The sequence below is a fragment of the Planococcus citri genome, chromosome 1, assembly GCF_950023065.1.
Source record: "Planococcus citri chromosome 1, ihPlaCitr1.1, whole genome shotgun sequence".
Lineage (NCBI taxonomy): Eukaryota > Metazoa > Arthropoda > Insecta > Hemiptera > Pseudococcidae > Planococcus > Planococcus citri.
The window spans coordinates 20,475,633-20,501,432 of NC_088677.1; the positions used below are offsets into that span (position 1 = coordinate 20,475,633).

At 35.4% G+C, this 25,800-nt stretch overlaps 1 protein-coding gene across 1 annotated transcript in view; it reads right to left on the reverse strand.

The window, feature by feature from the left end:
* Window positions 1–562: 562 nt before the first annotated feature.
* Window positions 563–25,800, reverse strand: part of LOC135849784 (protein bark beetle-like) — a 44,049-nt gene continuing 18,811 nt past the window's right edge. The window contains exons 7-34 of the mRNA XM_065370362.1: window positions 23,706–23,955; window positions 22,285–23,617; window positions 21,965–22,205; window positions 21,708–21,871; window positions 21,398–21,624; window positions 18,208–18,396; window positions 17,865–18,121; window positions 17,548–17,785; window positions 17,205–17,322; window positions 16,899–17,114; window positions 16,570–16,814; window positions 16,301–16,482; window positions 15,954–16,220; window positions 11,753–12,051; window positions 11,394–11,662; window positions 11,117–11,267; window positions 10,776–11,033; window positions 10,419–10,676; window positions 10,111–10,346; window positions 9,820–10,031; window positions 9,495–9,725; window positions 3,648–3,772; window positions 3,449–3,574; window positions 3,079–3,343; window positions 2,784–2,985; window positions 2,442–2,692; window positions 1,929–2,160; window positions 563–1,839 (exon numbers count right to left, since the gene is read on the reverse strand). Of these exons, the coding sequence (XP_065226434.1) occupies window positions 1,430–1,839; window positions 1,929–2,160; window positions 2,442–2,692; window positions 2,784–2,985; window positions 3,079–3,343; window positions 3,449–3,574; window positions 3,648–3,772; window positions 9,495–9,725; window positions 9,820–10,031; window positions 10,111–10,346; window positions 10,419–10,676; window positions 10,776–11,033; window positions 11,117–11,267; window positions 11,394–11,662; window positions 11,753–12,051; window positions 15,954–16,220; window positions 16,301–16,482; window positions 16,570–16,814; window positions 16,899–17,114; window positions 17,205–17,322; window positions 17,548–17,785; window positions 17,865–18,121; window positions 18,208–18,396; window positions 21,398–21,624; window positions 21,708–21,871; window positions 21,965–22,205; window positions 22,285–23,617; window positions 23,706–23,955 (7,452 nt within the window). The 3' untranslated portion in view covers window positions 563–1,429. The remainder of the gene's footprint in view (window positions 1,840–1,928; window positions 2,161–2,441; window positions 2,693–2,783; window positions 2,986–3,078; window positions 3,344–3,448; window positions 3,575–3,647; window positions 3,773–9,494; window positions 9,726–9,819; window positions 10,032–10,110; window positions 10,347–10,418; window positions 10,677–10,775; window positions 11,034–11,116; window positions 11,268–11,393; window positions 11,663–11,752; window positions 12,052–15,953; window positions 16,221–16,300; window positions 16,483–16,569; window positions 16,815–16,898; window positions 17,115–17,204; window positions 17,323–17,547; window positions 17,786–17,864; window positions 18,122–18,207; window positions 18,397–21,397; window positions 21,625–21,707; window positions 21,872–21,964; window positions 22,206–22,284; window positions 23,618–23,705; window positions 23,956–25,800) is intronic.

The following is a 25,800-nucleotide window of genomic DNA, read 5'->3' on the forward strand; positions in this document are numbered from 1 at the left end:
ACAGTAGGTACCTTAGACCAAGATTTAGAAAAATTGAATTTTTGAAATTCAAAAAAAAAAAATATCAAATTAGTAAAAAAAAGTCTATTCCGAAAAATTTAATTTGAAAATGAACGAAATAAATACGCATTGTGAGTGAAAAATTAAATATACCCCTGCAAAAATCACAATAGGCAACTACTGTGACTGTGCTAAAGATACGGATATGCAGCGCCATCTATCGAAATAAAACTGAAACTTTGTTTTGCTTTTTTTGAAAATCGAGGTTGAAAAAGTGGTGAAATGAGAGCTAGATATGCGCGTGGCGCTATCTCTCGGAATATTACGGAACTACGTCGAATTGCAGTGTTTAGAGTGTTCAGAGTGTTACAAACCTGTTTTCCGATCATAGTTCTGTAATATTCCGAGAGATAGCGCCACGTGCATATCTAGCTCTCATTTCACCACTTTTTCAACCTCGATTTTCGAAACAAAAACAGAACAAAGTTTATTTTTTTCACCGATAGATGGCGCTGTATGTCTGTTTGAAAAAAGTCAAATCAAATAATCTTGAAAACCATCGTATTGGAATAACAAATTTTATTCGTCGAATTTTCGTACATAAGTAACCATAATGAAATCTTGAAAAAAAAAGTACACATCACATAAAATACAAAAATTACATACAAGGAGGGCAGTGAGTGGTAAAAAAAAAATACACAAGAATCTTCTACATTAAGGACGGAGTATTAGGTATATAAATATAAAAAAATCAAGTCTTTTTTCTTAACACAAGTTGCAAATTATTTATGTAAAAAGAACTAAGGATACTTTTACGTCTTCAGACATATTTAAATAAAATATCACAATACACGAATAAAAATATAAAATAAATACAATTTTCACCCTTGAGTAAAAAAAAAATTGGCGACAGTAAAGGATCTTATTTCGAAAAAACTCAGTATGGCGATTTAAAAAAATAATCGAACAGAAAAACAACGCTCAATTAAACTGAAAAACGAGTTCTGTTTCTTAAATCGAACAAAAAAAATCACGTTCTTGGACGGAAACAGTTTTTCAAAAAAATTTCTCACACAGCCGGGCATGCTATTTTGCATTCTACCCAATTAAAATATCTTCGGAGGGCACATGGGCAGGGTACATAAAAAAAAAAAACTTACAAAAAAATGCACTACAAAAACTTCTTACTTAAACTACATACGTTCACATGGTAAAAAAATTATACGATCTCAGCTTCACAAAATGAACATCATTGGTCTTATTGACCAACGTACGAGTAAATACATAAATAGACTAAATTACAATCAGAGCTCGAAAAACTTGAATCAAGCGAGATCGTTTTTCAAAAAAAAGAAAAAAAAATACAAAAAAAACCGAATACCTAATATACTAATATCACAATAGAGTAAAAACCAAAAAACAATCACGATCACATGGCTGTCTCCAAAGGCTGACTTTTTGACTTGACGGTAGCTGGTGAAAACACATCGTTCATGTGAGCGCTGTACTTGACATCCTGAGACGGCATCATGTAATCGAAATTAGTCTCTAGTAGAGCTTCGCTTTTAGATCTAGACGCGATGGATGGCTTCGGCACGTCAAAATTGGTTTCTAAAATGGTAGCCGAACTTTTAGGCCTTTCGTAGTACTCTTGGTATTCGTTCTCTTGTTGGTAATCCTGCTTCGAGCTGATGGTACTAATGGTCGGCTCTTTCGCCGATATTTCTAAATTACTAGCCAGCGGTAACGTTGAGCAGTTATTCATGTAGCTGCTGGACGGCCATCTGTAGTCGTCGTCGTCATCGACATGTGACGCGAAACTAGAATTAGTTCGGTAACCTGAGAATGAGAAAACAAATCATTTCAATTACCTACATACACATAAATATGGTAAAAATTGAGATTGCAAAAATTTAACATAAATTTACCATGATTTTGGTACGAGAGATCGATGAAATTATTCTTATTTCTATTAGCTACGGTAGCTGCAGCAGCAGTGGCTAAGGCAGCTGCGTTAGGATTATGAGCTTCGTATATATCGAAACTCTGAGTATCTTCTTCCAAGGACGAGTTGAATTGAGATTTCTCCATAGAGTCAACGCTGCCGTTGTTCATCTTCTTGTACTCGGGTGTTCTGGTCAATGAGAGATTTGTCTGGCCCTAAAGAACAAATGAGAAGAACAAATTAAATTACTCAGTCATCACTCAAAAAATACTACATAATCAAAGGAACTGAAAATAGTGAACAGAAAACCACAAAAATCACACTGAAAAAAAATCAAAGCAGAACCCCCCCCCCCCCAAATTAAAAACACTTCAAGACTAGAATAAAGCCGAAAAAATATTCCAAAAAATTCCTTTACACAACCTTGATGCAAATGGAGACAGCCCAAAGTGTAGAATACCCCAACATTAAAATGGAATACATAAACAACACTTACAGACAATGTTCTTCTTTTGTATGCAAAATCATTAAAAGCTGTCTGAGACGATGATATTGATCTCAACGAATTCAAAGACTGTCGAATGGAATTCCTCCTCTGTAATCTTTCTGTATGACGATGTTTCGACTTGGAATACCATAAAACAGCCACCAAAGACAGCAGCAAAAATGCCAACACAATTGAACTAAAGACTCCAATAGTGAGCACATCGTGTCTCCAACTTAGTACATTCAGTGTTACTTTAGGATCTGTAAAATATACACACAAAAAATCAAATTGAAAGTCTGCAGTATTACATAACTACATCATCCCCAATGCAGATCACACATTAGAACTTACCCATCTCACAAATGAAAGCATGCAAATGCTGACAATCATCTTCTTCGATGGTATTGCGCACAAAAGCTGTACATGTGTTAATTCTGTTCAAGTTCTGGACCCAGACCGCGTCGAAAAACATGTATCTTTCTTCTTGGTGTTTTAGGAATTGATACAAAGTATGGTAGCTGACCATCACATAAGGCAGTGAAGCGTTTACAGACTGAAAAAAAATGTCACGTGTGAAAAAATGCACCAAGACAAGAAATTCACAGAAAGAAATGGATTCAATAAGTATTTATACGTAGTAACCTACCGAACAGAAGTCACGAGCCTCGTAGAAAGTCATCGGAGCACCAATATACATGTAACACGTGTCACCAACCAAATTCCAAGCTGGTGGGCATTTTATATCCAGAAGCGTATCGTTGGTCAAGTGGAATGGTAGGAAATCCACTTCCAGTAACCTGAAGTCATCTTGGTGATCATGTATTCGCCCTCCAACAGCATAGGTTTCATTGAATCCCCAATAATTATAACGAGCATTGACTGGAGCCAAAGGAGTATTCCACACATCCAAACTATATTTATAAGAGGTGGGGGGGGGACAAAAAACACCATCAATATAAGAACCTAACTACAGAATGATTAACAAAACCAAAGACTGCTCAGCATAAGGTACTTACACTGTAGAATTCACTGTGATCATTTCAAAATCATTATCCGGATTGGAGAACATGTTATCAATGTAACTCTGTCCGGCTGTTCCAGCTAAGACTGTACTTTTTGAATCTCGTTCCACTGCATAATTCCTATAAACAAATGTTGAATAAATTATCAGGTATGAAAAACGAAAATTGAGAATTGAATTGGGGAAAGTCATACCAGTAAAAGCTGTTGTGAGAAGTTGTCTGCAATGTTGGTTGACGAACTCGTTCAAATCCAGATATTTCCAAAATATGGCTTCCAATGTTGCTTTGAATGTAATTCAAAGTGAAATTTGACATCACCTAAAAGAATTGTGTTTGAGAAAGGTGTAATATAGTGATGTATATAGCATATGCAGCAAAAAACATTGAATCATTGCATAGGTAGATCAATGGAGAAAAGGAAAAATGATGAAACTATGAGGATAAGGAATAGGAACTGAGGCTCGGCTTAAGAGCTGAGAAACACAATGGAAAAAATCAAGATCTTTCCTAACACAATTGCAATGGATCAGAAGAAATCCAGCGGGAGAACTGAGAAGACTGTGTCAAAACCAAGATGGCACAACCAGTGCTGCATTCCAATTCAATTTTGGCATTCCCAAGGTCTATATGGTCCTTACTTGGGTCTGAAGGCACCCACTGATTGAAAACGGCCTGTCTGATTCAACCCCAGGTCCTTACTTGTGTTTGAAAACACCTACTGATTGAAAATAGTGTCTGATTCAAGTGATTCAACCCCAGGTCCTGGATCAGAAGACACCCACTGATTGAAAACAGTGTCTGATTCTCCTCCAGAACCTTACTTGGGTCTGAAGGAGGCGCCCACTGATTGAAAGCGGTGTTTGATTCAACCACAGGTCCTGGGTCGGAACACACCCACTGATTCAAAACAGTGTCTGATTCAACCCGTCCCCAGGGTCTGGGTCTGAAAAGACCCACTGATTGAAAGCAGTGTCTGATTCAACCCCAAGTCCTGGGTCTGAAAAGACCCACTGATTGAAAGCAGAGTTTGATTCAACCCCAGGTCCTGGGTGTGAAAAGACCCACTGACTGAAAGCAGTGTCTGATTCAACCCCAAGTCCTGGGTCTGAAAAGACCCACTGATTGAAAGCAGTGTTTGATTCAACCCCAGGTCCTGGGTGTGAAAAGACCCACTGACTGAAAGCAGTGTCTGGTTCAGCCCCAGATCCTGGGTCTGAAAACACCCACTGATTGATAACAATCTGATTCATCCCCAAGTCTTTACTTGGGTCTGAAGGAAGGTGCCCAGTGCCCACAAGTGGTGTCTGATTTAACCCCAGGTCCTGGGTCTGAAACACCCACTAATTCAAAACAGTGTCTGATTCAACCCCAGGTCATTAATTGGGTCTGAAAACACCCACTGTTTGAAAACAGTGTCTGATTAAACCCCAGGTCTTTACATTGGTCTTAAAACATCCACTGATTCAAAACAGGGTCTGACCTGTGAAATGTGCAAAGGTGCATATATGCATGCGTTTGGTAAGCGTATACGCATAGTTGTGCATAAAAAGAGAAACTTAAGGCGTTAATGTATGCATATTAGCATGCATAAAACTCCGCGTTTACTACCTGCGTATACTACATGCGTTTATCACTGCACTTTGAACTGCATAAAGACAGACATTTTTCATATCTCGGAGTTCATGTATTTTTGCAACTATTTTATGCATGCATCAAAGCATGTAGCTCTCAGTGTACCTATCTATGCAATGCGTAGATATTCATATTGGATTTATTTTCTTAATTTTTTTACAAATTGAACTAAGTAGGTTGCGAGTTTTGATATAATTATTAATAATGATAATGCATTTCTTGGTATAGTATTTTTCTGTGCATTTATGCACTTGATATCTGCATAAATATGCAATTATGTAGCACTTTTTTTAATGTGAGCACTTTCAGAAAAAAACATACTTTTTAGAGGTACATTACAAAATATACCTACCTATTACATACTAACTTTGGGATGGGAAATAATATTTTTGCAACATTATGAAAAATGTAACAATTTTGCTGGAAATACATTCACAAATAATCAATTTCTTTTTCAAAAAAATATTTCACACTCATCAACATGTCACATGTTGCTCAAACAGACCTCAAAAAATTTGAAAAATTATTTGCTACACATACGTATTTTTGGGGGATAAATTACTCAAAATTGATGAAAAAAAATTGCCTCCCTAAATGAGGCTAGATTGGCATATATGCATACTTCAATACCCATTTCTAGACCCGCAACAGTGGTGTACTCCTGTAAATGAAGAAACATCCCTTAGCAGTACTATTTACGCGGGGTAGGAGGAGACCAGCAGCATGCATCCGAACAGTAAATATTCCAAGAGAAACAAGAGAGAAAACTGGTTCCATCACCTTTCAGTTTGGGTGTAAGGAAGAGATGACATTTCTAACTACACTACCACATACCACTTATGCAAGGCAGTCCAAAGTACAGGCACAGTATCTTTCCCTCAATTGTAGTCCTGGCGTTAGGCCACATAATTGAGTACTATTATAGGTAGTATAGGAAGTGGGAAAGGCACGCATAAAATCATGCGGAACTATTGCATTCACGCATGCGTAAACACATGCTGAAACGTCTTAAAAAAGTCTCTTTTTATGCATGCATATCTGCATGCACTTACGCACTTCGAAAATTTCACGGGGATTCAACCCCATGTCGTTAATTGGGTTTGGAAACACCCTCTGACTGAAAACAGTGTGTGATTCAACCCTAGGTCCTTATTTGGGTCTGAAAACACCCACTGATTCAAATTTCAAAACAGTGTCTGATTCAACCCGAGGTTCTCAGTTGAGTTTGAAAACACCCACTGATTGAAAGCAGTGTCTGATTCAACCCCATGTCCTAGGTTAGAAAGCATACACTGATTCAAAACTGTGTCTGATTGATTCATCCACAGGTTCCTACTCGGGTCTGAAGGCACTCACTGATTGAAAGCAGTGTTTGAATCATCGGGAATCCTTACTTGGGTCTGAAGGCACCCACTGATTGAAACTAGTGTCTGATTCAACACCAGGTCCTTACTTGGGTCTGAAAACACCCACTGATTGAATGCATGTCTGACCTCCGTAGGTACCTTGAAAAAAATCCTTATTTTTTTCCTTTCTTAATTGTAAGGAACTTTTTAGCATACCATTTTTTCCTTAAGAACTGTCTTAAGCAATTTTTTTCCTTAAGGTAATTTTTAGCATACGGCCCTGAGTCAACCCCAGGTCCTGGATCTGAAAACACCCACTGATTGAAAACAGTGTTTGATTCATCCCCAGGTTCTTGCTTGGGTCTGAAAACACCCACTGATTCAAAACAGTGTCTGATTCAACCCTAGGTCCTTACTTGAGTTTGAAAACACTCACTGATTGAATGCAGTGTCTAATTCAACCCCATGTCCTAGGTCAGAAAGCATCCACTGATTCAAAACCGTGTCTGATTGATTCATCCACAGGTTCCTACTTGGGTCTGAAGGCACTCACTGATTGAAAGCAGTGTTTGATTCATCCCCCGGTCCTTACTTGGGTCTGAAGGCACCCACTGATTGAAAACAGTGTCTGATTCAACCCGAGGTCCTTACTTGGGTCTGAAAACACCCACTGATTGAATGCATGTCTGAGTCAACCCCAGGTCCTGTATCTGAAATCTGCCACTGATTTAAAACAACGTCTGATTCAACCCCAGGTCCTTACTTAGTAAGTGACTGGCCCACAACAAAGACAGTTTTGTACTAATTTTGGGATGCTGATTCCGAGTATGACAACCATTTCGCTCTATTCGCCTCGGCGGAGTATTTACTTTGTTCATTGATTCGTTCACCAACAAAATTCAAGTTTAGGACCCTGTTACACAAATTATGACTATGTTTTCACACAAAGAGCACCTATTTGTCATTTCATGGTATATAGTGGAATTGTTTTTGAAAAGATCGCCTTCTTTTCACTACTTTTTTCAACTCAATTTTCAGATGGCTTTCCACTCGACCTCCCCCCCCCCTCCGCCGCCGCCATCGCACATGAAAAATAATTAACAAAGTCAAATTTTTTACTGGGAAATTTTCACAAAAATTGAAATTGGAAGACAATTTGTATACAGAGTATTTTTTACTTTCATCAAAAATAAACTTATTTTTCAAGGATTTGAAAGTTTTTGTTTCCTATTTGAATTTTTACATTTTTTCACCACCTTTTTGACTAATTCGCTATTTTTTCACTACTTCCACTACCTGTTAGATACACCCTGAGAGCCACACACATCTTGTAATGTGTGGGTCTTGAGGTGTCACACTCCGATTTGAACGGGATCGTGATTTTTGAAAAGAACATGGTCTAAAACCCCCAAAACCAAATTTTTAGCTGCCTCAGTTCAGTTTCGATTTTTTGCGAATTTTTGAAAATTCAAAATTGACTGTTTTTGGCGGTTTATGCTTTTTTTAAAAAAAGTATTCATGTACTTGATCAATAAAATGGTCAAAATAAGTCCCAAAACTAATATTAATTACCCAAAACCAAATTTCACCGTTTCCAACCATTCTGGAGCCTCCAGCGCAATTTTTCAATTTCTCCAGAATTTTGAATTTGCTCCAGAAGACGTGAATATGCAGTTGGGTAGCTAAAAATCGAGTTGTGTATTATACTCGACCTTTTTAACGAGTTTATCCACATTTGAGCCGATTTTGAGAGTGACACCTCAAAAGTGACTTCACAGCTTTTTTCAAAATTAAAAAATCAAAAAAATCAAAAGTTTCCCGTCTGCGTGGAAATTTTCAAAATTCACGCGAATCGCTGTATTTTCTCGAAAACTAACCCCCCAAATCCAAATTTCACCATTTCCAGCCATTCTGGAGCCTCCACCGCGATTTTTCAATTTCTCCAGAATTTTGAATTTGCTCCAGAAGGCGTGAATATGCAGTTGGGCAGCTAAAAATCGAGTTGTGTATTATACTCGACCTTTTTAACGAGTTAATCTACATTTGAGCCGATTTTGGAAGTGACACCTCAAGAGTGGTTTTTTGACCAGCTTTTTTCAAAATTAAAAAATCCAAAAGATCAAAAGATAACCGTTTGTGAGGAAATTTTTGAAATTTGCGCGAATGGCCGTATTTCTTCAAGAATTAAACCCTGGGGCGCAAATTCTACCATTTCCAGCCGTTTTGGAGCGAGAGTGACACCTCAAAAAACCACTCTTGAGATGTCACTCCCAAAATCGGCTCAAATGTGGTTTAACTCGTTAAACAGGTCGAGTATAATACATAACTCGATTTTTAGCTGCCCAACTGCATATTCACGCCTTCTGGAGCAAATTCAAAATTCTGGAGAAATTGAAAAATCGCGCTGGAGGCTCCAGAATGGCTGGAAATGGTGAAATTTGGATTTGGGTAATTATTATTAGTTTTGGGACTTATATTGACCATTTTTATTGATCAAGTACGTACGTTTAAAAAAAAAGCATAAATCGCCAAAAACAGTCAATTATTAATTTTCAAAAATTCGCCAAAAATCTAAAAATGAACTGGGGCAGCTGAAAATTAGGTTTTTGGGGATTTTAGACTATGCTCTTTCCAAAAATCGCGATCCCGTTCAAATCGGAGAGTGACACCTCAAGAGGTTCCCCATGTGAGCTATTAAAATTTCAAATCATTAAACCCGAATTTTATCTCGAACCGATCACATTCCTCAGACTGGTTCATATTTTCATACTCTCAAAATCATGTTGAATTAAAAAAAATTCTCTACTAGTTTCCAAAATGAAAAATAGGCTAATCTTTTGAAACCTCCATTTTTCCTTTATGGTTCCAATTCACACTGAAAAAAAATACACCTAAAAAGGTGAACTTGGGAGTTAATGAATACAGACAATAATAATTTTTCGAAACCTTTCTTGAGTAGGAGGGTAGAGGAGGAGAGGAGTAAAGCAATTCAGATTATAAACTTATCAATAACCAAATAACATACCTACTTAATCTAATTGAAAAATGCAACGAAATCCTACCTGATTCAGCACGATCACGTTTTCATACGGGGAGTAGTTGATTGCGAAATAATTACGATACAGAACGACATTCTGATACGGACTACTCCTTCTGCCTTCGATTCTCAAAGCGGACTTGCGTTTATTACTGGAGAACAGATTGTTATGGATGATCGCTTTAACCGATGTAGCCGATCCTTCTGAATCCGCTTTAATCCACAATCCTCCGATATTTCCGGAAATCAAATTGTTCTACAACAGCGCCATAAATCACAAATTATTATAAGCGATCCGATATCTCGACAAAAATATCTTCAGAAAAAAAAAAAAACGTAATTTCACTCACTCTAAAATACACATTTTGAGTATTCTGTAGATCCATCGTCACAGCCGATTCGCAAGTCGTAAAATTACCGTATAGTCTGACGCAGTTACCGGTGATTTGATTCTTTTCCATCGTAAATCGAGGATTCACTTCGCCAGCACTCACATAGTACAACGCTCCTCCCCAATTATTTTTTAATATCGAAGATGACACGTTGTGTAGAATATCTCGATCTAAAAAAAAAAAATAGAATATTGATCTATGAACTGAACACATCAAACAATTTTTTTTTCAGTAAATCGAAAAACTCACTGAAAGTAATTGCACTAATAGGTAATGTGACAATTTCCGCAATAAATCCGTGATAGTGGGATGCTCCCGAGACCATCATTTTCACACTCATACTGGGCCATTTCGAAGTAATGAATTGTTTCTTGATTTTATTCTTGGACGAGATAGTAGCTATGATAGGCGACGACACGTTGTAGATGCTGCCATCGTACAAAGACAGAGTATCGGTTTCGTTGAATAAGTTCAATTGTAAAAATCTACCGAAACAAGACCGATTAATTAAACGAACACAGCTTGAAAAAAAAATCAAAAAATCAAATAATCATTACCTAAATCCGAACGTTTTCATCGGATACGCGCTATGAAATATCTTAATACACGATACCGGACTATTAGTGTATTTATAATAGAGCAGTACACGTTCTTGAAGTACGATCTCCTTCAAAGGATCGCACATATCTAACATACTGAACACATTGTAAGGCAGATCTACTCTTTCGGCAGGTATAAACGAACTCTCCGTCGTTTCGCGTCCTTCACCGGTCAAAGACGCTATTGAGATTCCAGTATCGAGACAGCTTTCCACTCTGTAAATTCAATCAGAATAAATTCACGTTAAAATTCGCATTTTTCCAGAATGTAATATGCGTATCTTGATAAAAATTCCACATAAATGGTCGACGTACTTGTTATGCAAAAGTTTAACATTATGTTCGGGCGAGACTAGATTAATTCCTTGAGATGCGCTTTGGGTAACATTAACATAGGATATGAGAGGTGATTTCACCACGGCTAATATAGCCGGAGATTTATGATAGTGTAGCATTCCGGCGCCGATCACTTGGACGTGCTCTAATACAGATTCAGGTTGTTGGAAATCATCGTGAGTAACCGGATCGTGAACTTGGCCGTAGTTATTCCATTCGAATTCTTTATTGGCGAATCTGCGAATTAAAATGTACCAAGTTAGTTGAATTTGTTCGTTACACGAAGATCGAAATATTGTGATTGTGGAGGTTTGAAGTACCTGATACCACCCCAATAATCTATTTCAGCGGTACGATCGGTTCCTCCGCAATGAATGAAGACAAACGAACTATCCCATTGACAAGTGTATCTCTTCACGTGAGGCAATTCGTTCAATCGTAGTGGACATTCGTCTAATGTTTCTTCTTCGCCTACGGATCAAAAACCAGAACAAATTGAGTCAAATCAGAACTGCATTCTCAATTCATTGCCAGCAAAAAGCTCAATCTTTATCCAAATAAATTCAAAAATTCCCCATCGTGGGTAAATTTCCCCACCTGAACATTGCAACTGCTCCGGCCACGACCAAATTCTAGTCAACGCATTTGGTAAAAATTCGTATCTACGTCCTTTTGATACCCATACGTTCAAACTATCCAAACCCAGCTGCCGGCAAACAACTCTGGCATTCTGTTCGACGAAAGTTTCATCGCAAATAGGAACCCATTGAGACGTGGTGCTGTTAAAGTACTCCAAAAATCCTTCTCTGACCCGTTTACCGCTCCTGGGACCGGTGCAGACGTTATCAGCACACAGACGAACTTTACTATAAAATAGAGAAACAAATATCAGAATCAGCTCGGAGTATTATTTCACGTTGGAATACCCAAAAATACTTCTCGAACAAGATAGGTACCTTTTAGCAACAGTGGCATTTCTCCATTCTTCACTATGGTATAAGTCTCGTCTAAAGGGTATCATACTAATAACATCGTCCGGTTTTCCTCTAGCGATCAGCGTACCCAATACGAGTAATCCTACTTTGGGACCAAATTCGATCGTTACTCCGGGTTCGATGGTCAATGTTACATTCGGCATAACAGTCAAATCGTACAAGATTTGGTAAGGTTGGTCGCGTTTCTTCAGCACCAATGAATGAAACAGTCTTCCGGATAAATTATTCACATCGACCTCGGTGATGTTATCCCAAGAAACCTGCGAAATTTAAAATGAGTGATTAGTCTACTTTGTAAGGAAAGTTTTAAATCATGGGTTGAATAGATATGTTTATTGATTTAAAGTTGATTGTGAATAATGTCACCGATAACAACCAGAAAGGATTTTTACAAATTCTTGAAAAATCAGACAAAATTTTGGTAATTATTAAAATTCAGCAGTTTTTTCTCAAAAAATTAAAAGTTTGGCATAATTTCAACAATTTAATGATTTTTTTCAAATTTTCAAAAGTCAGACTTAATATTTAAAAATCTACTATGGGTAAATAATAAACATAACTTGAAATGTCTAGATTTGATTGATGTTTCCTCTCCCTCCCCCCTTTTTAAAATGTAAGAGGTCAAGGATTCATTTTTTTTTTTAAATTCCAAACATTCTTGAAATAATAGAAATTGAAAGTAATTTTAAGATTTGACACGAGAACGTTTGTTGTTGTTTTTTTGAGGCGGGAGGGGGGGGGGAGGGTTCCGTCAAAAATTTTCAAGACCATACCAACGTGATTTTGAATTTCAAAGCACCAGTCCAAATGACGCTAACACTTGAAAACTTGGGATTTTAAATTCTCAGAAGAAAACGTACCTAGTCTAACAATAAAATTTTATTTTCATCTTGAAATTCAAAAAGTAAAAAAAAAACTGAAACTCGATCCTTGAAAAACAAAAAAAGAAATAAAGGAAATTAAAACATTTGAAAATTGAAATAAGAGAAAAAATAATGCCCCCCTACCCCCCCCCCCCCCAAAAAAAGGCAAAATGTATTGAAGTGAAATAAAACAAATATGGATGGAAAGGAATACAAATCAATTCATGATAAATGAATGAAAAAAATAAGCAAAAAACAAAACAATAAAAAATGATGACAGAAAAATTATGGGAATTGATAAATCCAATAAAAAATGAAATAAATATAAAAACGGAATGAAAAAGAATAAAAGTCAAAAATTGATGAATACAAACAAGAAAAAATTATGATGATAAAAATGAAAACAAGAAAAAATGCAAAAATAAAACTGAAGACAAAAAATTGAAAATGAAAAATAAAACCAAGAAAAAATTATAATAATAAAAGTGAAAACAAACAAAGAAAATTGAAAAAAACATCTAAATAAAAAAAAATAAAAATAAAATTGAATCGAAAACTGAAAACAAGAAAAAAAATGGAAAAATGAAACTGAAAACTAAAAATGGAAACCTCGAGATGAAGGATTTTTTACATTGGAGAAATTTGTTGCCAGTTCATTAACGATTTTGAACTTTCAGGGGAATTATTTTCATTTTTTTTGGGGGGGGGGGGAGGGGGGAAAGTCGAGCAGCCCATGGGGCCAAGCCCCCTAGTTTTAATTTAAGTAGAAATTGATTTTAATTTAGTTTTAGGGTGAATTTTGTTCTATTCGACTCAACTCTATTCACTTCAATTGACTTTTAGATTAATTTAATTTAAAGCAACGGATTAGTCATTTTCAATTTAATGTGCCGAATTTATCTTGATTCAATTTTATTCACGTATTTAATTTGTTTTCAATTAAAATGGATTCAACCTGAAGTGATTTATTTTAATTTATTTCATTTTGAACGTACAGTAATTTATTTCAAATTTCCATTTAATTTCATTACTTTAAATTCAGAATTCAGATCAGATTAATAACTCAATTTGAAACAATTCATTTTTAATTTTTTAATCAATTTCTTCATAAATTCAAGTTACCTATTTTATTTAAATTAGAAAATAACATTCTATTTGATTTAATTCACTTTTGACGCGATTTTACATAGGTAATTTTTTTTGTTTTCGTTTTCAATAAAATGCAATTTATATCAATTTCAAAATTTTCAAATTATTTTTAGTGTTATTTGGTCCTACCCACTTTAATTTATTTTTAACTGATTTCAATTCTTTTTTTTATCAATTAAACAGCTAACAATTCATTTGACATTAAATTCAATTTGTATTTTAGTTCTAATCTGCATTTGATTGGGTGATTGAAAATTTACGAATTTTATTTACTTCGGTAGGTATTTTTTTGTTAAATTCAAATTCAATTTTGCTCATTATAAAATTCATTTTAAATTCAATTTATTCAATTTCTTTTTTATTTAATTCAGTTTTTTTTCAAGTAATCGTAGTATTGAAATTTGAATTTCAAGGTTGATCAATGCAGGTACATATATCATTTCATTAGATAAAATTGCCATAACTATTTCTGATAGAATTCAAATTCAGTCTGGTCCTGTTTAAATACAAATCGGTTTTGTTTTTAAAATTTTCATTAAAATATTTACATAGGTAATTATATTTCTAATTTTTTTCTTCAAATCTTTATTTAGTTACTACTACTTGAATTCATTGCACATTTATCTAATTCACTTCAATTAAATTTATTTTCAGAATAGGTAACTCAATTTTATACATTTAAATCAATTTTCTGAATAATTTAATGTTAATAGGTAATCGTTTTCAATTTTTAAATTCTATTTCAGATCAATTTGATTCATCAATATCAAATTCAATTTATTAATAAACTTTTGCAATTTAATCTTTAATCATTTTGATTCATTTCTAGTTCAATTTTGCTCATCATAATTCATTTTCAAATTTTCAATTAGCTTACTTTAATTCAGTTGAAATTCAATTTGACCTAATTCAATTAATTTAATTCAACGATGATTCTAGTTTGAATAATTTTTTCTACAATTCAAATCAATTTCCTTCATTTCAATTTATTTTCAATTTATTTCTAATTTCAGGTAATTTGATTCAATTCTATTTTCATGTTCTGATGAAATATTATTTATCGACAATAATTTGATCGGATTAAAATTTTTTAATTAAATTTTTTTGTTTAATCTAAATTTGTTTTTTTTTGTCATTTAATTTAATTTAATTTTTTTTCATGTCGCCAACTGATTTTTAATTCAGTTATTCATTTCAATCTCATTTTTTTCTCATTTTATTTCTCATTCAAAATTCGTTTTAATTTACTTTAAACTCCATTCTGTTGCATTTTAATTCATTCAACATTATATAAATTATTTTTGATTCATTTCATTTATTTTTACTCGGGAATTTTTACCAGTAAAATCAGATTCCAAACGAAAAACATACTTTCAAAATTTTCTTCAGGGAGGAGATTTCGACCCTATTTTGTAATCCGAGGGTAGGGGAAAATTATTGGATCCGATCCGGTCTGACTGAATACATCGATGGTGTTGTGGAAGAAGGGCCAAACTGTTTTTTCCACGATTTTTTTCGCTCAGGGGAACAGTGCTATAACAGCCAGAGTTGGACAGATAAAAAGGGCCAAACTGTTTCAGAGCCAAGCTGCATCATTCAGTTTAGCTGTGAGACAGTTTGGTCCTTTTTATCTGTCCAACTCTGGCTGTTATAGCACTGTTCCTCTGAGCGAAAAAAATCTCGGAAAAAACAGTTTGGCCCTTCTTCCACAACACCATCGACATCAAATCCGTTCTGATCAGACTTACGTAATTAGATTCAGAAAATGTTCGGATCTGATGATTCATTCAAATTTGGTCAGATCCAATCAAATATCCTCGATTATACATCTGATCATATCTGAACAGAACTGATCCCATTAGAACTTCGATTTGACCAGCTCTCTGATTATAGCTGTTAAAGTCAAATCGGAGATCCATGAAATGTCCCACTGATCGCATCTATAATCATTTTCCCCTGAGACGTTTTCAAAGATCTGACTTCACAACAAAAATATTTACCAATTTTTACTCAAGTTCCCACAGATCACCAACTTAATAAATTATTAATAGACACCCTAGGTTGAAAAAAACCGCACCAACTCACTCGAAATACAGGTCATTAGGAAAATCTCGAATAAAATTAGATTAGCACGCAGATGTAAAACATACCGATATCGGAGAATTGAAATCATTTTGGATTAAATGAGGCTGGAAATTGGCCAACGCGTGATCGTTCCAGTCATCGAAATCGAATATCTGCTTCTTGATTTTCCAGTAATCCGTCGTACCCCACCAATTATCCGAAACGTCTAAAGCGCTATCAATTCGGGCAGTTTTCACTCCGGCTACCAACGCGTATGTCAGACCATTGGACGATATAAGATTACGTCTGATTCGAACTCGTTGAATACCATCGAAAACGATCACACTGGTACGCTAAATAAATTACAAAAAAATTACACATTATGGAGTTCTGGTGTTCAATTCCAGCAAGGCAGCAAACTCTATATACTCACATCATCTCTCGAAGGAGTATTGCGTTCGAGAATATTTTCGTAAAATACGGCGCGTAGTTCGCCTCGTATTTCCGACTGACTGTTCGCTTTGAATTCGACCATATAAATGCCTTTATTTTCGGTAATCTTGTTTCCAGCGATACTCATCGATTTTTCCATTCCACGTAATGATATCAAGCCCTCTGCGAATATATAAGTTCAATAGATGATCGATAATATTGAAATAATTTAGAAAAAATGAACGAAACAAGAACAAGAGGAACGCATACCTTTGCAATCGTTATTCTGGAAACTATTTCTGGTCAAATTGACCTGAGCATAGTGACCGTCGACGATAAAAGCGAAATTTCTATTCGATTCCCAGTAGTTATCTTCTTGGACGACGGTATGAGTATAATTTTCGTTATAAGACCACACATAAGGTAACATGATTTCGAATCCGCCGGCTTCATTTTGATTGATGGTGTTTTTGTAAAAATGCCAATGGAAAAGGTTGGTCGAGTTACGCTGATCCCTGAAAAAATTAACAATCGCGAATTACATTAGGAATTTTTTATTAAAAATGGAAGATTTTTCGGACTAGGAATGGATAGATTACCAATTAAATTGCCTGAATCCTCGTCTATTGCTGAATATCTGGCTGTTGTTTACAATGATGGTGGTTTCGGAAATATTGGATTGCTGATAGAACCACGTAGATATCAAAGATTCGACCAGAATAACTTCTCCTTCATTTTTCGTTACATCGCAATCGACCAAAGCTAACGTTTCGTTACTTTTTCTCAAATAATGATCTCCGAATTCCGATAAATAACTGGTAGTTTGAAAAACAAAAATGATTCAACAAAATATTTTTACAACTGACTTGATCTATGTACTCTGTATTAATATTTCAAAACCATACCTGTTATAATACGAACTCCATATCCCAACACCATTCTCTCTAATACGTGATTTAGTTACAAGCAGCGTTGGAAACGATTCGTAATTCAACAAACGAGGATATTTCGGTTCCTTTCGAGCTGCAACAATCGAAAAAAAAAATTCATTAACTGTCTGACGATGCAATCAGTATGACGAGTATCGGAAATCATCTCATCGTTGTTATATTGCCATAAATTAATAGTTCATCGAATCATTCTGCTCAATTAAATAGTCGACGATTGGTTATCGAGTAGGTATCTATATCGACATTAATACGCTTCATTGAACGTTACCGCGACGATCGAAGAGGAAATGACGCATACCTGAAGTACAAGTAATCACGATGACCACATTTCCCATCGCATTCAGTCCACTTTCGTATCTCAAAACAATTCCGTGAGTTCGACTAGTGGTTGGAAAACTCATAAGGTCTCGTTTCAGGTCCCAAATACGAGCTGTCTCCACCATGGTTGGATTATCGTAGATGAGGATTTTTTCGGTGCTCTCGTTATGAGGAGGGTTCAGTATTTGGATACCCAAAACGTAGTGATTCGGTTTAGCCTGATTGGACGAGGAGGAAATAAAATATCAATATTGATTTTAGAATTATTAAATAAATAGATTACATTTAAGTACCTACTTTCAATATATACGTCTTATTGATAGCTTGAGCTGTATGAATTCGTTCGGTGATGAAATGCTTGGTTTCTCCTTCGGTTCCAAAATCAATCACCGTTTTCTCATCAAGTCTGGGTAAAAACTGCGGATTATAAGTGACCAAGACTGTATCATCCGATGAAGCCATCTTGAACCATCCGGCAATCTCTTTCTGTTGTTTGGCATTTATCACCGGATCGTGACGTACTCCGGCTACCTTGTTGTTAGATATCGACGAATCTGCGAACAAGTAAGTATACGAGTAAATGAAATTATTCAAAATTACGTGAAGTACTCGATCGAAGGAAGTTTCAATGGTCTCATACCTGATACTTTGGCTCCGAACTGCTTGATGCTCATGCCAGCTCCTTCGTTATATTGAAACGTACATTCGCGAATCACGTTCGTCATTCCGGGAGAATACAAGTCCGAGTAAATGATACCCAATCCATCATCCAGATTGTGGTTTAGTTGAACGTTTTCCAACGAGTGACGGTTAAAATCGATTTGAAGAGCTGTAAATCAAAACACGTCGATTAGATTAATCCAATTTACTGAGTGAAAAATTTTTCTGAAATATCATCTCAGCATTCTCAACTTGTACAGAAGAAACAAAATTCGCCAAGAAATTAAGGTTCCTACTTTTTACTCGAATTTTCACAAATTTTTTTCTCGCTTTTTTGATCATTAAAATATGTGGCCCACTTTCAGCACTTTTTGAGCAATGGAGCCTCCCCAGTGATCAAAAAAATGGGTTTTGACGGTTCTTCTGCGCCCTGATAGCTCAAAAAAATTTCATTACCATATCATTTTGATGCATAAATCACGGATTCGAATTCAGCGAGCTGAACTGCCCCAAAACGTACTTTCTAGCAATTATTTTGGTCAATTTTTCAAAATTTCATCGCTTTCGAAATTCTAAATCTCGTCAATTTGTAAGAAGCTATACAAATTAGAATATTCTGTGAGTACTAATGAAATTCATTTTACAATTTTTTTTTCAAATTCCTAAAAAATGTATACCTCTCCCTCTTTAACAAAAAATTAGTCTACCCAGAAGGAGCTCTCAAAATTGAAAAAAAAATGTAATGAAATGCTTTTTCATCGAAAATTCTTAAATCTGCGTCAGAATCGTTTTAAATGATCTTTTCATCAAGAGAAAAACCTCCACCAGTTTCCGAAAAATATTGAATCTCCTGAACAGAATCCTCCCCAATTATTCAAAAATCAAAAAAATGAAATGAAGCACAAACCAACGAAAATTGCTCAGAAACCTAATTCATGCCTTGAGAGAATTTTTTTACTTTTTTTTCTTCTACCTAATCTGTAATCTGTAATACTGTCGGTTTAATGGGGGAAAAAATCCTGAAAATTTTAGCCTCCCTTCTCCTCTTTGTCCTACTACAAAAAATAAAGTCGACCCAAGAGCCACCAAAAGTTGAAAAATTTAAAAAAGGAAAATCAGTGCTGCACTCCATTTTTATTTTTAAAAAAACAACTTTGTCAACCTAAAAAAGGACCAAAACGTAACCAAAAAAAGAGACAAAAAGTAAGAAACAGAACAGAACATTACAAAATAGAATGTTCAATTTAAATAAAAAGTTGAACTATGCAACGTATTGGTAAAAAAACAAGATTTTCACAATTTCAGTAAAAGAGGAGCTTTTTGTCAATTTAGGCAAAAAATCGTAATTTTTGGATAGTTTTTGGAAAAAATTGTGACTTTCAAAAATTTTTTGCAATTTTCTTAAAAATTGAGAATTTTTATCAGCTTTTGAAAAATACACAAGACTTTTGGATTTGGACAATTTTTGAAAGTACATAAATTTTTGGAAAATAAAAAAAAACACAAATTTTCTGTCAAATTTAAAAAAAAAACGAGAATGAATTTTTGTCAAAATGCAAAGCTGACAATTTTATTGAAGAAGTAGGTACTTAAGTATGACTTTTTAATTTTCTACAGAAAAAAAAATTTTTGCAATTTGCTAAAAATTGAGAATTTTAGTCAATTTTTGGAAAATAAACAAGTCTTTTGGACGATTTCTGAAAAAAGTAAAAAAAAACAAATTTTTAGAGAATTTTTGAAAAATAGGAACACAAATTTTTAGAGAATTTTGAAAAAAAACGAGAATTTTTATCAAAATGCAAAATTGACAATTTCACTAGAAAAGTAGGTATAGGTATGACTTTTAATTTTCTACAGAAAAACAATTTTTTGCAATTTTCTTTAAAATTGAGAATTTTTATCAGTTTTTGGAAAATTAACAAGTCTTTTAGACAATTTCTGAAAAAAAGAAACAATTTTTTTTAATTGGAATTTTTTGTAAAAAAAAAACATTCTTAGTGAATTTTTAAAAAATAAAAAAACAAGTTTTTGTCAAATTTTGAAAAAAAAAACGAGAATTTTTGTCAAAAAGCAAAAGTGACAATTTTATTCCTGTGACTTTGCAAAATGAATAATTATTTTTTGCAATTTCTGACAATAAAGTGAGACGTTTGGGTAATTTTTGGAAAAAAAAAGTACGTCTGTACATTAATTTTGTTAAAAGGCGAGAATTTTTGTCTAACAGCAAAAGTTGAATAATTTTAGTGAAAATTTGGACTTTTTTTAAAAAAATTTTTGGGAGGAATAAATTTGCTAATTTTGTCGAGTAAGCGAAACTTTTAAGCAACTTTTTGGTAATTTTTGTCAGAAAGCTAGGATTTTGAATAATTTTGGGAAAAAATGTGAGATCTTTTGACAATTTTGCTGAAATGCGAGATTTTTGTAAATTTTGGGCAAAAAGCCAAACTATGTGGCAATTTTGACAAAAGGCGGGACATTTCGCTATTTTTGGCATAAATCGAGACTTCCATCATTTCAGCATAATTCCAGAGAATTTCAGCCCTATTTGTAACCAAGTCATCCTAAAAATCCAAAAAATGAAAAAAATTCAAAGAAATTCAGATTTCACAACAAAAACAGATGATTTTCAATAAAAATTTTCCATCGCATTTTTTCGATTTTTTTTCAATTTTGGGAAGTTTTCGATACCACTTTTTATGAACCCAGGGGAGAATCAAAAGACAGGGAATTATTATGCAATAAAATCCAACAATGGAGGGGGGTGGTGGAACCATGAAAAAGCGAAAATTTACTATAAAACCGCCCTCTAGATAAGCTAAAAACTTTTTTGAAATGTTTCTAGGTTTTTGAAAGAATTTCGAAAATTTACAAAGCAAATAAAAATCACACTGGAGCTTGCACTGAAGGCACCAGGTTGCCTGGAGATGTTGAAGTTTGATTTGAGGAAACTAGTTTCCACCAATTCGACCAAAAAAATTGGTATACAAATATTATCCAGCATTTTTGACGCACCCCCCCCCCCTTCTTCCACCAAAAATACTAATACATAACAATTTTTGAATTTTCAAAAAGTTACTGAAAATTGATGATAAATTACGAGAATTTTAGAGCACGTTGTTTTCAAAAATTCAATTTTTATTTAAATTCAAGCCATTAAAAAAATATCTCACCAGGTTTCAACAGATTAGTAGCGTAATCTAGGAGTCCGGCTCGTTCAACACTCAAATACTGCAGATTACTTCTTTCGGCCAATACTCCGAATCTCAATCCAGCCCAACCGGGTTCGTAGCATCTCATTTTAACATCATAATCGTGGCTGCACGAGTTCTCGAATTCGGATTCTTTTTCCGCTTTGCAATCCAAAATATTCAAATCTTCGTCCGTACATTTCACGTTACTAAAACACAGAACAGCCATTAGATATAAAATAATACAGAATTCATTTATACATCACATCGTGATTCAATCGCTCACGCTCACCTCAACAAAACAGGATCCGAAGTACCAGACATCGATATTTCCGAATTGCTTAAAAACCAGTCGTTTGGATTCAACACGTAACGTAGCTGGTGACAAACCAGCGATGCAGCTTCGATCGTCCATCCGTAATTACAAACCGTGCCCCATTTTCCATTGATGTAGACCTGAAATAGACCAATACGAGTTATTCTTAGATTTTGTACTATAATTTTAAAACTAAATTTTGTCAAAAATACATCACAAAAACCAGAACGCACCTGCAATCTACCCTCGGTCGGCTTAACACCTCCGTGCAACCTCACATGTACTTTGGGTGGCTCATTCGATACTGCTTCATCTGCCATCATGGTCACCGGAGACATTGTATCCGATTCGGCAATAGGTGGTTGTTCGACTTCTTCGGTCCTCTCTTCCTTCAAAGTCAACGTGATCTTGTTAGATGATCTTCCTTTAGCTTCCAATTTACCAGCAACCATAACACCTATACCAGGAGGGAATCTGCAAACAAACAGAGAAGTTAGATCGCCACCAACATATGCTCGCATGTATTTCGAAAAATCATCTCCCATATACATACCGAAGAGTAACTCCAGGTTCGAGCAGAAGCCTTCCACCAGGTCTCACGTTGATATCGCGTTCGACAATGTACTCAGCAGCCTTCAACGTCTCCACACCATCGACTTCGCCTCCAATAGCCCTCGATGCGGTTTTATGGAAAAAAGGCACGTACGTCGAATGCTCCAGAATACGTGTAGTGGCCGGATTACTGCTATGGAGCAGGAACGGTATGTATTCGATTCTGGCCAAATTATATCGATCTTTTCGATTGAATAATCTAAAGTAAATATTTTCTTCGCTAGTTGTACCGAGCCAGTTGAGCGTACAATTGATGACCAAACTCTGGTCTTCGAGATGAGATCCGACCTCGTAACGAGAATCAGGATTCCAAATGATGTTCCTATAGATGTGAGTATTTTCACTCGATACGACGACCGGAGCGGCCACCTTGCTTCTGGGTATCAATTTGGAATCGAATCCGTTACCGAATGGTTCCTTGATATCGTTATCTTTGACAACGTTGAAAGTGAACAGAAGTTTTTGCGTTTCGCTGTACGGTGATAATCCTATATTGACCACGTATACTCCGCTATTGTCTCTGAACTCGTTATGTTCCACGATCGCTTTACTAGGCAGCCTGATGAGCTGCTCGTTCAATCCATTTCTGATGAGGATCGCTCCGAACGAATGATTGGAGAAATAATTATACTCGACGACTGTTTCGGCGTTGACCAAAGGTGATAACTTGACACCGAGTTTTCGATTACCGTAAAAATAATTATGGCCGATTTGCACCGTCATCAAATGTCCGCCTTTATCTTTCTCTTTCATCCAGCACGACTGTATCTCGATACAATTACCCAAGCTGTTATTGAACCAATTTCCGGTCACGTTGACGATCGAGTTACCGCAAAAGTTGCCTACCAAAATACCGCTGTCGAGATTCTTGAATATTTCATTGTACGCGACGACTGTTTGCTGCGTGGATGGAATGTGCGTGTATTCTTCGAAGGGTTGCCACTGCTCCCGAACTATGGTATCGCTGCGTTTGGTCAGATTGAGCCAGACAGCGATACCGTGTCCTTGATTGGACGATATGAACGATTCAGAGATATTACGTACGCCTCCGGCGTAGCTTATGTTAACACCGTCGCCGTAATTGAAAGCTATTCGTGATTCGGATACGTTTACGTAGGCTGCGCCGTGTAAAACATGTACTCCGGCTACGTGATTGTTTTTCGAAACCGAAGCTCGTTTCAGATACAGCTGGCTTTGGATGTTCTCCGCCATCACGCCGCGTCCATTGTTGTCCGCTACGTTCGAGTCGATTATGCTCAGATCGTACCATTTTTCTGCGATAAAAACGAACACGAAAATTAATACGAGATTGTTAAAAAAAACACTGGATACAAGATGATCGGATTTGAAAAGTCCACTTACGAGAAGATGAGATGATATTGACCGAGGCGAAAGCTTCGGTTTGGGCTTCAGCTACGTATTTTATGAACAGATTGCTTCCGGTGGTCGATACAGACTGGGGTCTTGTCAGATTTTGGATGTTGACGATGGCTAGTAGATTATCCGTGTTGCTGAAACCGTCGTATAGTTCGATACGAGCCGCACCCTGCTTCGATTTGCGTAAGTGTTTGAAGAACAGGGTCAGAACTTGACCTGATCTGGCGTAAAAAGTCTACACAACAGAAAAATGATCCAATTTTAATAATTAAGTGAAAAATTACTTACTCTAAAAAATAAAATTTACGCAAACGAGACTTGGAAAATTCGAAATGAAAACTGCTGATGGTAATAGAATCAATGGAGGGAATCCTCAAACATTAAATCATTTAACAAACATTTCTCACTCAGAGAAGTTGGTCTACAAAATTTTCACCACTGAATTCATAACCCACAAACAAACGTCAACAACCACTGAATTTTTTCGAACCGTCGACCACCAAATTTTTAAGCAAATATTTTTCTGTATTAAAGAAATTAGGACCTCTAAAAAGTCGGGTCAATAGCCTTAAGAAGCAAGACAGGCAGATAGACTACCTTGGGAAGCCATACTGACAGGTCAGTGACCTTAAGAGGACGGACTGACAGGTCAATGACCTCAAGAGACTGGACAGACAGATCAACAGACGATCTTGAGAAGCAGAGAAGCTAGACAAACAGGTCAATGACCTTAACAGGTAGGTCAGTGACCTTAATAGGCCGAACTGACAGGTCAATGACCTCAAGAGACTAGACAGACAGACAGACAGACAGACAGACAGATCAACAGACGATCTTGAGAAGCTAGACAAACAGGTCAATGACCTTACCGAGAACCAGTACTTCAATTATTTTAAAATGTGTAAGTATTTCGGTATTTCCAATTTTTTTCTCAGATTTTTTTTCATTTTTTGGCTTTGGCTCTTGCAGTTTGGATTTCTCATTTTTGAAGCAATTAAGCCGGAATTTAAGGTTTTTTCCTGCTAAATTGCTGAAAAATCATGCTTTTTTTACCAAAATAAAATGTCAAAAATTGCCAAAAAAAAAAGTTTTGTCTTTTGCCAAAAACTATTAAAAATTGTCGACTTTTTGCAAAAAATTCCAAAAAGCCTCTTTTTTTCCAAAAATTGCTCAAAAGTTTCGCTTTTTTGCCAAAAATGCCAAAATTGTCAAAATGTTGCTTTCTTGGCAGAAATTTAAAAAAATTATCATTTTTTTGCCAATAATTGTCAAAAAGTAAACCAATACTGAAATTATTTTAAAATTGGTATTTCGGTATTTTTAATTTTTTTTCAGAATTTTTTTTCGTTTTGGCTTCGGCTCTTACAGTTTGGATTTCTCATTTCTGAAGCAATTAACCCAGAATTTGGAGTTTTTCCCTAAGTACTAAATTGCTGAAAAATCATGCTTTTTTTTACCAAAAAAAAAAAATAAATGAAAAATTGCGAAAAAGTCCAACTATTTTGATAAAAATTGCTAAAAAGTTAAAGCCTCATTTTTCCTCCAAAAATTGCTTAATAGTCTCGCTTTTTGCCAACATTGTCAAAATGTTGCTTTCTTGGCAGAAATTGAAAAAATTCACTTTTCTGGCAATGGCAAAAATTTGCCAATAACTGTCAAAAAGTAATTTTTTTAACCTTTTAAACAAAATGTTCCGGGCTTTTTCGTGATTTGTTTGCAATTGCTTAAAAGTTTCGTTTTTTTGCCAAAAATGCCAAAATTGTCAAAATGTTGCTTTCTTGGCAGAAATTTAAAAAAATGATCATTTTTTTGCCAATAATTGTCGAAAAGTAAACCGATACCCAGACGGACAGGTAAATGACCTGAAGAGGCCAGACAGACAAACAGACAACCTTGGACATTCAGAGACAGGCCCTCATACAACTTCGAAAGGCCAGACAGGAGGTCAGACTAACGACCTTGAGAGAAAAAAAATGACGGGTTGATGACCTTGTGAAAACTGGCGGACAGATTTTAGTGACCTTTGAGTGTCTAGACAGGCGGGTCAATGACCTCAAGAGGTCGGACCATAGATTAGTGA